Below are 13,333 nucleotides of genomic sequence, written 5' to 3' on the forward strand. Positions count from 1 at the left end.
TTGATTAGATAAAAAAACCGTTAGTCGATCATGAGGAAATTCACACATGGTGCACAATTAATATGGATAGTGATGAATTGCGTACCCTCTGGCTCATCCATACGGGGACGCCACCCGAAGTTAGGCATGGAAAATTGCTGCTCCATGCTGAAACCGGCACGCTGCCAATACTCGTAAGTAGGCTCCTGCTGCTGCTGGTTTTGCCACCCAGAACCTCCTGCCTGGTTAGGAGATGGTGGCCTCGGGCTCGGCGGTACCTCCATACGTGGGCGCGGGGCGTGCCGCGGCTGATGCACCTGCAAAGAGGGACGAGGTGGCCGCTGTGCTGCTCGGTACTCGGCAACATCCGAAGATCGCGTGCATGTGATAGTCGCGTAGATACGACGTAGTTTGTCCTGAAGACGCTGTGCAAAGGAGGCGTGGTGCTCATACCGTCCAAGAAGTGGGCCGGAGGAGAGCGAGCGTGCATACTGGGCGGCGTCATCTTGCAGCTCCGCCGTCAACACGGCCTAGAATTGTGAGCTCAAATTAGTTATGTGTTGGCCAAATGTAGAAAAAATATATTTGACTTACTGCGTGATGCCGAGTGCCTGAAGTGGAGTGACGAGGGTACGTGTCCCACATTGTCGAGGGATCCCTCTGAACTGGGTCACACGGCTGGCTCAGACGAAGTCGTGTCCTAGGCATGTATGCCCGCAAGTAGTGCTCAAATTCCTGAAGATCAAATGCCTCCATGGTGGCCCATGAAACTGCCGGCGCATTGGCCCAACTGGTGATGTATGGAGCGAGGAGTTGCAACCATCCAGCAGCAGTCTTATTCGCTCCTTTTCTGTTGTACCTGAAAAATGAAGACGAACATGTCTTAGGATAAAATTATGATTGTCCAACATGATGTAATAACTTTGGATAAATTTAAATTGTACTCACGCGTGGACGCGTGGTGGTAGAGGAACTGTGGGAGGTGGTGGCTCGATCAGCTGACGCTGTCCAAACTGTCTCATGACCCTCTGCTACGACATCTCCTCCACGAAGATATCGAAGATGATCTTCGCCTTCGTCATCCAGTAGGCCCAATCTCTGGTACACATGTTCGATATACCGCCTGGGTATGCCTCGTCGCGGTGGTCCTCACTGTATGGCTCCCAGGTGACATCGCTCTCTAGTAGTAGGTCAAATCGCTCTCGTGAATGCTGGGTAGCAATTCCTTAGCTGATTATGCCCAAAATGTCTCTGCATAACATAACACAACTAAGTTAGTGTTACATCTTATATAAAAATATAAAGAAGGAGTAAATATTGCGAATACCTTCCGCGATGTCCATAGAGAACCAAACGTCGGCATGTCGATGCGCTCTGCGTCGTACAACTCGTCTGGCGGCCAAGATCCATCTCTAATCTCAGGACGGCCGATGGGAAACCTCGCCCACGACCAGAGCTGCAACAGGAGTGGACAACCAATGATGCCAGAACCATGCGAGGTTAGCTGGCAACCCTTACACATACCTCGGTACGTAGCGGCTAAGACCGCAGAACCCCAGCTCCTCTGAATGATGTCCTCTGCTTCGGTGGCCTCTGCTATCTCCTGAGCTATAGGGATGTACCGCGCACTGATCGTATTCCCGTGATTGTCCGTGAACATCGTCTTCCCGAGTAGCCACATGAGGTACGCCTCCAAGCTGCGAGTGATCTGAACCGCAGTCATCGGTACATCTGGGAATCCGAACTGCTCGATCTGTCAAGGTATATTTCAATGTAAGAACTTACATATTATGAGGTAAATAAGTTGTGATAAAAAAGACGAAACTGTTACGGACCTGGAACTCGTGTAGCCATGCCTGGCGAGGCCCGTGAGCCTCAAAAGTCATAGGCCCAACGTCTGCACGAACACCCTGGAAACGTGCATCCATGCTGTGCATCCAGCCCACGGTTTCCTCCAATGGGCCTATGGGCTCACCTGCCAACGGAAGGCCCAGCAACATAGACACGTCCTGTAGAGTAGGCGCCATCTCACCCCAGCGAAAGTGGAACGTGTGGGTCTCGGGCCTCCATCGATCCACTAAGCGGGTGATCAAAGCAGCATCGTAGTTCAGGCGCGAAATGTGATCTCGGGCCTCCACTAATCGAGCGAAAGGTAGTAGTCCTGCCCACTTCAACCTGCAAAACAAATAATACACAAGCTAAAGCAGGTCCAATGTAGTTCTTATAAATTTGAGACAAAACAATTGAACAAGTACCTGTCTTCCCATTGAGGGTGTATCATCCAGTTCTTCTTTGGAGTACGGGTCTGCCGTGGCTCCATGCTCTGCGGGTCAGCCTCCAAGTGCGATGCACGATGTTTCTGATCAATAAGTGGATCGAGCAACGATCGAGCCGCCATATCTGCATAAAGATATCACAAATTGCTGCATAGTTCATAAATATTACAAATTATAACATAATTCACAAATATTACAAATTATAGCATAGTTCATAAATATTACAAATTGTAGCATAGTTCATAAATATTACAAATTAAAGCATAGTTCATAAATATTACAAATTAAAGCATACTTCATAAGTATTACAAATATTACTATCTCCCTCTATTTCTTCCCCTCCCACGCCTTCCTCGGTTGCCTCGCCCACGGTTAGCCGCCGTCATTGCAGCTTTGGGTAGAAAGTGGGACATAGGGGGTCCCTGTGTCCAAATTGGTTGCACAGAAAACATTGCCTAGTTGGACCACCCGCTTCTGCTTCATCCATATCATTTCTAATGCGCCTTGTCTCCCGTCGACCTCTGTTCGTCCGCAATGATCTTGGGTCAGGGATGTACCGTCTTTCATTTGGTATCACCGTAGTAAAATTTCCCACAACTCGTATCCGACCATCTCGCCGGTCCGGGTGTGCAAAGACAGCCTCTTTCGCGTAATATGGAGAGACGAAAGAGATTGAGTCCAGCCCTAGTTGTCTGGTAGCTGCCAGCACATGGGAGCATGGAAGGTGAAGCAACCTCGGTTTGTTGCATGTGCACTCACACGATGGCCATTCTTCATTTCCAATTCTGACCTCATGTGTTCTCACCGCATTCACACAACCAAACTTGTCGGTTGGTAAGCGCACCTCAAACCTCCTTTCCTGATTACCGATGGCCGTAACAGTGTGTGACATACCCTTCTCCATCTTGACATCCATATATTCCATAATGGCCTTACAAAGAAGGAGTGTTTGGATTTTCAAGCATATGGTTCAAAGCCAACTCCCGTCTCTCTTTGAAATAATTCATAGTGCCATATAAAATACCCTCCACAAGGGCTGTCAGCGGCAATGCCCTATTTCCCCTAAGAACGAAGTTGTATGACTCAGCTAGGTTGGTAGTCATCACACCATACCTAGCTCCATGTGTGTCATGCAGCAAAGACCACCTTTCTAATGGCTCGTGCTCTATCCACTCTGCAAATTTTTTAATCCGTCGTCTGTGCCTCCTTCTAGTATTGGGTGGGTCAAATCCAGGCAGGTCACATAGCCCAATAGGATCTGGCTCGGGGCCCTCTGGAACCGTGTACCCTGTGCCACGCTGCTGCATGAGCTGCTACTAATGCAGCTCGGGCGGCTAACCTGTGCCGCACATGGTCCTTAGTGAACTCATCCAGCTTGCCGCGGAGAAAAGTGTACTTGCATGCTTGATTCTCGCTTGCACAACTTCTTGAACAGATTCATAAGACCCTTGCTCCTAAACTGCGAGAAGAAATTGGCCCCCAGGTGGCGCATGCACCACCTACTCTGCATATCCTGCCATGGCGTCTCTTCATCAGGTCCGGCTTCTACCAGAGTCTTGATAGCCGCAAGTATACCTGCATGCCTGTCATGTAGCACGCACACATTTTCGCGATCTTTCACTATCGATTTTTTAACTGCACGAAGAACCATAACCAGCTAGCGGTGTTCTCGCTCTCAACAAATGCAAATGCGAGAGGCACACATCGATTGTTGCCATCCACTCCAATTGCTGTTAGAATCTGTCCCTTGTACCTCCCGCTTAGAAAAGTTCCATCTACACACATCACCGGACGACAAAGGTGCATGAAAGCCTCGATGCATATGCTGAATGCGAAAAACACCCTCTGCAGAACCCTGACATTAGGGAACTCTGGTATCACAAAGTCTTGTATGTCCACATGGGTGCCCGGATTCCGGTCCTTCAATGTGTGCAGGAGACGGACGACACCGTCATAAGCATCATAGAAGGTCCCGAATCTGTTCTCCAGTGCCGTCTGTTTAGCCCTCCATGCCTTGCCATATTCAATTACATACTTATATTGAAGGTGAACTCTATTCTCGGATGGCTTTAACCCCCATTGCTGTATTCTCTACAATCTCCTTGTAGAACAAAGCGAGCAATAAGAGTGGATGTAAGGTTTCGGTGAGCCTTCAGCATACTCGTAAGGACACAGGGGTGCGCCACGCAGTCGCTCACCACCCATGTTGTGTCATACTTCGGACAGTACCCATGCACCCTTGCTGGACATCTAGCATCGCCGCAGACCACCGTCAAGAATTTACGACTTGAAACGGTGGTTACGAATACCCTTTGCGTGTTCATTGCCCACCGAGTGATTGCTTCCTCGCAGATGTCTCTTGTCAGCATATCTAGCACCAACTGAGATGGTGTTCATGCTGTACTCCCAGGCAGAATCGTGCCGGTCATCGACTATCATTGCCTCCGACAAATCATGGTTCCAAGAAGAGGGGATCGGATCCGCCTCTTCGTTATCATCTGAAGTATCGGATCCACCGGATTCATCTGAGTCAACCTCATTGTCCACTCCATCCTCGTCTTCCTCGTCCATCATGTTCTGCATCTATTCTTCTTCTTCGTCCACGCTTTCAAGCTCAACAGTATCGTCATGACCACCTGCTGCATGGCTACTCTGCCCGGATTGGAAACTGCTGCCGCCAGCATCAGAACTTTGACTGCTCTGGCCTGGATGGAACGCACCCTCGCCTTCTTGGAAATTCACCACCTTCGCCTCGGGAAGCATTAAGGCGATGGGGTGAGTTCCCCTGCGCTCGCACGCTTCCAACCAGTGCACCCACTGAGAGGTCCGCTCAATCGGCTTCAACCGCCGTAAAATCTGGCATCTGGAGCTGCTCCACAAAGCATGCACACCAACAGTGTATGCTTCGGGATTAAGCCCGAAATTCACGGTCAACCACTCCTTCAACTGACTAACTCGCCATGTTTTTGGGTTTGTCAGATGCAAATCCTCACACTGAAACTCGCTCAGATCAGCTCCCATCGGAGTTGTTCGGACCGTGCCATGACCGAAGTAAACAACGAATTTTACTCTATCTGACATATCTGCTCACCTATACAAATTACAGACTCGTCAAAAAAATCTAGCACCTACACTCTAAAATAAATACAAATCTAGCACCTGCAGTCCTAAATAAATACTATCTACCGGTACATATTACACTAACTAATGTGCGCAGCTAACGAACGCAACATGCATTATGAGTACACCATCTAATACCAAGAATTAGGGTTTACCCTTGAAGCGTGCCAAACACCTCCGTCAGCAGCTCAGCTCCTCCACCCCGCAGCAGCTCCACCACCACGCAGCAGCACCACCACCACCAGCTCCACCACCACCACCACCTCCACCACCACCAACACCACCTCCACCACCAACACCACCTCCACCAAAACGCCTCAAAAACTAACCCATCTATAGATCAGGTGATTCTACAGCATTTGGTGATCAAACTACAACAAATGGCTGGATAAATCGCTCAGAAATGAGAGAAAACCCTGCTGGGCTGAGAGCAAACGAGAGAGAGAGCTGAGATGAACTGAGCGAGCAGCAGGAGGAAGAAGAGGCGAGGCGCGTCGGCCAGCAGCAGCGCGCGTCGGCCGAATTAATAATTCCACCGTTTCGGGCGCGGCTACCCCGACTCGGGCGCGGCTACCCCGAATCTCGCGCCTCGGGATGGAGAACCCCGACACCGCCTGCTCCTGCGCAGGGGACAGACCGACAACGGACCGGCGTGGCCGACAGCATCTCTTCGGGCGCACTGACCCCGACTTTGGCCATCCCCAGCAGATTCCCTCCACTTCGGTTTCACCAAGCCCGATTTTTCTATTTCGGGTTAGCGGACCCCGATGGTGTATTATTTCTGAAATTTCCCAAAAACGACTATTATTTCTGGATTTAATATTAAAAAGTGTATTATTTAAAAAAAATGCAATTTTCTGTAGCATATGTAGAAAATTCATTATACCTCTTTGCTTATAGTTACCCAACGAAAATGATGTACATATGTAACAAATAGCAACAACGTCTGTAGTAATGAAAAAACCCACAAAACGTTCCCCTTCACGAATGACCATGACAGAAGCATCATGGTCGATTCAAGCTTGCCGACCATGAATCCGGCTTGTTGGAGGTCCATTGGAGCCAGACTGGATGACCCACAGAGTATTCCACTTGTGGGCTTCATCTTCCCCTTCTTCTTGTTGTGTGGGTTTGCTCCCTTCAAATTCTCCAAGTGAAGCAGCCTCGGGATAGAGATGTAGATCTCCGGCGAGTGCAAATGAGTGGCATCCATGGAGTAGAGGAGCCGGCATGGAGGAGCTACAGTGGCAGCGAGCACGGACGAGCGGCGGCCGTCAAGCGGAGGAGCAACTGTCAGCGGGGAGGCGCGTGTGTGCAAGGTCGAGCAGCAGAGCGCGATGGGGCGGCAGGGATTTGTTCGACGGAGGTGAGGCGTTGTGGGGGTTGTGGTCGCGGAGAGCAGTCACCGGTGACGGTGCGGCGTGCATGGGTGGATCAACGCCGAGTGATTGTGCGGGGAGGAGAAAGCGGGTGAGTGCAATAGGAAAAAGAAAGGACGCTCGATGTGACTTGACTGTAGCATCAACCAAATGACATGGAAAATCATTTAGATCAGGTGGAGGCAGAGTTGATAGGAATCTCCGGGTCCACAGCGCACCACATGTCCCTTTCGTGGCTGAAACAGACACACCCACAAAGCCACGCAAACCATATCCTCCCGACTTCTTCCCCGTCCATGCGTTCTTCTTCCCATATGACTGCTCCCAACGCCGCTCGCATGCTCACCGCATCGACACCGGCTGTCACCGCCTCATTGCCGTCGTCCACATCGGCCAGACGCTGCAACTCCGTCGCGGGAAGACCGCCATTGCGCATAACTACATGTAACACCCCAAATTTCAATAAAAAGAAAGTTAGAGAAATCCAGAAAGCAAAATTTCAAACCAACAAAAACTTTTCTATTTGCATATAGTACCATGCATAGGACTTGTGCATTTGAGTGATATGCCATGATGATTGTTATTACTTGTATTTGATATGCTCTAAAACCCTAGTGTGATCATATGAAGATCACCAACTAAATAAATCAAAGAGGAAGAAAATCCAATAAATGGAAAACCCTAAAAACCCTCACATATGCCCTATGGCATTTTTATGAATTTTGATCCTAGACCTATTTGGTCTTCACCATTAGTTGAATAATGTTATTAAACACTTATTACAACTTTTGGAATCAAAGTTTCACAATTCAAATGGATTTCAAACACAAATCCCACTCACATATGATAATGGTCAAGTTTGACAATTATAGTCTGATCACCACTTTGAGCCCTTGCCATTCATTTTTCCCAAACCAAGTCTTGCTAACTCTTTGCACCATTTCAAAGTCAACATCAAGGTGAACAACTTTGATGAAGATCACCATGCCAAAATCATCTTGGATCAAGAGCCATGCTCATCCAAAGTCCCAACTTTTTAACATATGGAACATTCTCCACTTAGCCAATTTTGCAAATTTTGGAATTCTAACAATTCCACCACCACCTCAAATCACCTCTGGTCATTTACAACTTATATCAACACTCACATTTCAAAAACTTTCACCATTTGAATTATTTCAAATTTGGCTATTTTTGAATTTTCCAAATATGGCACTATTTACACACTATAGCAAATAGTGATCTAACCCAACAAACCTACCCTAACCTACACCATTTGGTCCCCTGGTCCCCTCTCACTCTCAATGCAGCATAGAAACGCTAGTGGTGCATGCATAGCATGCATGCACACACCATGCCGGCCATGGCCACCTTGCCGAGCCTCCCCTCTCTCCCTTGCTCTCCAACCCTGGCCCTGGTGCCCAAGCTCACCACCGTGCCTCCCTACACCACCTAGCAACCGCCGTTGTCGAGGTAGACGCCGTAGCTCGCCGGAGATCGCGCGCCCAAAATCGCCCAGCATGCCGCTCGTGTCGCTCGTGGCGCGCCACAGACGCCCACTGGCCACGCGCCGCGCCACCACCTCGAGCACGCCCTGGACCCCCTGCGAGTACCTTGATCATCACCGTGACACCGCGACGCCGTTGGACACGCTCTCGACCACGACCCACACCCGCCGTCGCCGGAGAAGCCAACCCTGGTCCGCCGCGGGCGCGACAGACACGGAAGCCACGCGACATAACCAGGCCCTCCCCGACCACGCTGTCGCCACCATTAGCTTCGCCTGGACGAGGAGAACCCGACAGCATCGTCGCCTAGCTCGATAGACCGCCGGAGACGCCGCGCCCTTGTCGAGTTCGCCGCAGAGCCTCGGGCACTCGCTCGCCTATAAAAGGAGGCATCGCCTCGTCGATTCCTTCACACCACCACTCCTCCCTCTCCTTCCTTGATCTCCCAGCCACCTCGCCGCTCCACATTGACCACCAGAGCCGCCCAATTTCTACCTCACTACCGCACGCCGCCGCGGAAGCTCGCCGACGATTGGAGCCACCTCAGGCGACGCCGCCGGTACCAGGAGAACCGCCGTCGTCCACATCTACCTCGCGCACACTGCCATCCCTTGCTGGAGCCGCCGTAAGCTCTCCCACCCCCTACCTGCGCCGCCGGTGAACTCCCCTCTCGCCGGCGGGACGATGAACCTCGGCCGTTAGATCTTGATCTAATCCTACGCCCCAGCTTCGCCCATACCGTTTCGGGTTTAAAGACCCACTGACGGGTGGCCCCCGCTGTCAGGCAGCCCGCGCGACACTGGACCGTGGCTGGGCTGGCCTTGGGCCGTTTTTGAATCTTTGAGCCCACCTAGCTTTCCCGCCGGCCTTTTTATTCAAATTCGATTCAAATAATTCCCAAACAATTTCTTTACAGCACAAACTTTGAATTTAAATAGTTCCAAATTGGCTAAACCAAATTTAGTGAATTTTATGTTGTTGGAAAGCTACTGAAATTATCTACCACATGCCACTGGCCCCATGGCCAGATTCTTTGTAGAATAAATGTGATAAAAATAACAAGACGGGGACTTTTCCCTATTCAAATAATTCTTAAAAATCAACCAAAATAGATATTAAGTTAATTCCAACTCTAATAGCTCATATTTGACTTACACTAATTGTTTATGCAATAAAATGGTGTGGTCACTTTGCATGATCATGCCCTAGTTTAATTAATGGATCATTTGACTAGTTTAACTAGTTGATATTGTCCAAAACTATTAAAGTAAAATATGTGGAGTCTTACACTTCATTTAAACTTGTCTCACAGGAATTCATGGGATGTTTGGACCCCTGGTCCCAAACTCTCTTATATGAATTACTTGAGATTTAAATCAAATGTAGTGTTATTTAAATAGTATGAGGTGATCTACCTCATTTAAATCATTTTCACAAATGATGATGATGAACATTTGACTTAGGTCAATATGAGTTCATGCATGATTGTGTGAGAAATTAAATCTTAAGAAGATTTCAATGAGAGGAAATTATTTCTCAAGAACCCTATGGAAACTATCATTTACATATGAAATACAAAGAAGTAATTTCTATTTAAACCCCACAACCCATGCACCTAAGTAGATTATTTGGTGTGCATAGAATAGTTTGTGTGTTATATGTGACTAGTATAAATGCCCGTGCGTTGCCACGGGTTCTCGAATTTCATTTCTCAATGCATTTATATAATTTACAACTCACTATGAAAATTCAAAACAAATCAGGGATATCATAATTACTATAGCATGATAATATCGAATGCAATGATAAGATAACATTGTTGTGCATCTACTTGGTTCCAAGTTCTAGCTCTTTTTGTTACTCTTCGGCGGTAAGTCTCACACCATTGTTCTGGACCGTAACTATCAAATCAACAACCTCTCCTTTAGATGTACTATTGTCTCGCAAAAGGTGTGTGATGCACACACATGTTGATAATCATAAATACTTATGTTCTGATTAGTCCAAACAACACGTTGATATTCATAAATATCGAGAGACAACCATAGATCACAGCCTTCTGTGTCAAACATACAAAAGAGCTTAGCAAATCTTTGATAATGGCTGAGGTAAAAATATATATGTCGATATGCCGGTAGTGAGGATTCTATTTTTTGTAGGTAGTGATTCCTTGAACGCTCCAAAAGAGGACGACCATGGAAACCAAGAAAAAGAAGTGCATACATAGTATAATATCGTTTCCAACTCCTGAAGATTCCTGCAAAAGGTGGGGCAATGGAGAGCCTTTAGATCGTGATATGAAGGCCTAAACACCAATAGGTTGCTCGTTTAATTTACCATTGATACACAGTGCCGCTGACTATAACCCTGCAACAATTTCTTGTACGTCATATCAAAACCTAATTGCATGGGCCTTAGAAGGACAGATTCTTATAGTTCTGCAATTCAAGACCAACAAACATCAATATCTCTTACAAAGCAACACCCAACCTGATCGCCTTTTAGAAATGCATCAAGATGAATAGAGCAGTAGAGCATAGCGCTGGTAGTATGCACACAAATGGAAAATGAACCTCAGGTGCGAGTGAGGGTGAGGCACATGTGCGGAGTAATTCCAATGTGAACTAACAACTAAATTGTAAGGACCGATCAATGCACATTCAAATATGTGCAATGAATAAGGATAATCTATAATAATAATTACTCTCTCCGATCCAAAAGTGTCAGCGATTCTGTATTGATGTAGAATAAAGCTTGTACTAATTGAATATCCGATACTTATTTTCGATCGAGGGAGTGTCATTTTAACAAATACTCTTGGGACATGAACTTAATTATTTTAAGTGCACTTTTAGACCATTCACACAAAAAATGAACTTACGTGAACAATTAATATAAATCCAAAAAGAACATCGCAAACAAGGTAATACATAATGAGCATGTTTGGATAATATAGAAATTATAATACTAAATGGCATACCAAAAACAATAGTGGCAAGCAACTCCCTGGGACAACTGAACTCACTGTATAGAAACTCTAGGAAGCATAGCAGGGGCCAAGCATTTAAGTTTAAATGATCAAGGATCATAGTTGATACATAGACGCTAATTTTAGTGACATGCCCAACTTATCACCTTAACATGTTGCTAAATAACATTAGCTTACATCTCACAATCCCAATTTAAGAACTGGAGAACCATACAGTCCATAAAGAGACACTGCAGCAACTGGCTTGTGTATCCATGCAAATCAATCAGAACACAAAATAGCACAACCTGCAAGGATAAAAAACTCTACCAGCTGGAACAATCGTTCTGTATCTAGAAAATGTCAAGGCAGTAAATAAAACATGAAATAGCTCAAGGCAGTAAGTAAAACTGTGTAATACGATGGTTGTAATAATGTTAAGACCAGACTTGAATTGATAAAAGTAACGAATATTTTCTTGTTTAAGCACTGCAATTTAAGATGGTTGGTAACGAAATCTGATACAAAATACACTCAAATCATGTCCATGAGTAAATAAGCGGGCATCAGGGAGACACACAAATTTAGTCTGGTAATAATTTAGTCTAATAATAGTAACTGGTACTGCATATTGATCATCATGCTACAATGGATGATCAATTGGTAGTCTAGAGAGTAAAATACAGAAGAACTATTATATACATAGAACTTAAGCGATAGCATGGATAGCTTTGCCGATGAACAAAAAGTTAATTCATGTTGATCTCTAAGTATGATGGTCATGGATCTTCTCGCATCAATTGTACCTGAAGATCGTCACTTTCAACGTTGAATCTGCAATATAGTCAAAGACCAAAGTATCGTCTTCTACAATGTAAATCCAAGCTCTGCAAATTTGATTCGACATCATCATGTGCAATTATGCTTCTGGCAGGTACTTTATATCTGGTCAAAATCTTTACTAAATAAATTAGCGTAAGTAAGAAATATAGGGTTGATTATAGCTTCTAGTGTGCAATCTTATGTATCTTCGGTAATCCACTGGCTATGCATGACAGAACACTACCTAGCAACACGTTGATCCTTCACTGCCACCGCTTGGACAGCGGGGGTACCGAGGCTGTGGCGAGCTGGAGCGCCTCCAGGCCATCCGCAGCTCTGGCGCCCATCCGTGTCCAGGTCAGGACAGAGGACTCGACTTAAGATACTGTCACCAAGGAGGACAAAACCGTGCCCATCGACCACCTCCACGAAGACCCCGTAGCCTTAATCATCGACAATGACAGCCGTGAGACGACTGACCCGACAAAGCCCAGAGTTCTGTTTAGTTTCAAAATACCAGAACCAAAACTATACATGCAAGCATTTCACTACACAGGGGCACCACATCATGGTTATTATATTTTCAGAGATTCGTATGCAAATAAATTAGTTAATTAGCATGTAATAAGCTCACATCGTGCTATGATTAGGAAACCATTACTGAACCCCTACCCACTACTATAGCTGAACTGAAGCTGCGACTTCCTACTGGCTGGTCTCAAAATAGTATATTCTACCATTACTGAACTCTTGATCCTTCAACACACATGCCAAGAAAATGTTAATGTAGATAGCAACGCTAGCTAAATGAGTTTGTAACTTCATCCATATAGCATAAATCTGAGGTTCTTCTCTTTCGCCTTCTAATTTTATATTACCCCTTTCTGAATTAAAATCATGACACATGGAAAAGAAAAGTCCATTTAGTCAGAGAATCAATTATTTGTGCCCTTTGACATAAATTTACCTAGGTTGCTTGAGGCAAACCTATATATCAGGATGCACTAATAGCAAATCAAAGTTACCCCTAAAAATTCATTCTGAAGCTATGAGTCCATTGTCATTCGGTCTAGGTGAAAATGCAAGCAAATAAATACATTCATATTAGTTGTGGACTTGTGGTCATTCGTAAATCATAAACGACACATGATCCTTTCACTGATCCTATTCTACACTTCCTTTTTAGCCACATTAACAAACATTTCACTAATCTGGATATGAAGTTGTAAGCATTTTGTGAAGAACACAAAGAAAAATCAACAAACCCAACTGAAAATCAGC

At 46.0% G+C, this 13,333-nt stretch overlaps 1 protein-coding gene across 1 annotated transcript; it reads right to left on the bottom strand.

Annotated features, from left to right (window-relative positions):
- Nucleotides 1–1,170: 1,170 nt before the first annotated feature.
- On the bottom strand, nt 1,171–3,159 carry LOC139833584 (protein MAIN-LIKE 2-like). The gene is made up of 5 exons (XM_071823897.1): nt 3,015–3,159; nt 2,235–2,379; nt 1,815–2,154; nt 1,307–1,732; nt 1,171–1,230 (listed from the first exon to the last, which is right to left on the bottom strand). Exons 1-5 carry the CDS (start codon nt 3,157–3,159, stop codon nt 1,171–1,173), a joined length of 1,116 nt encoding a protein of 371 aa, XP_071679998.1.
- Between the last annotated feature and the right edge of the window lie 10,174 nt (nt 3,160–13,333).

Source organism: Lolium perenne, chromosome 7, assembly GCF_019359855.2.
Source record: "Lolium perenne isolate Kyuss_39 chromosome 7, Kyuss_2.0, whole genome shotgun sequence".
Lineage (NCBI taxonomy): Eukaryota > Viridiplantae > Streptophyta > Magnoliopsida > Poales > Poaceae > Lolium > Lolium perenne.

Excerpts from the sequence above, each read along its gene's own strand:
- LOC139833584 (XM_071823897.1), bottom strand. The coding sequence starts at position 3,159 with ATGGAGAAGGGTATGTCACACACTGTTACGGCCATCGGTAATCAGGAA. Across the intron at positions 2,155-2,234 it reads CACCCTCAATGGGAAGACAG|GTTGAAGTGGGCAGGACTAC; the intron begins GTACTTGTTCAA and ends TTTGTTTTGCAG. Across the intron at positions 1,231-1,306 it reads CTCTATGGACATCGCGGAAG|AGACATTTTGGGCATAATCA; the intron begins GTATTCGCAATA and ends TATGTTATGCAG.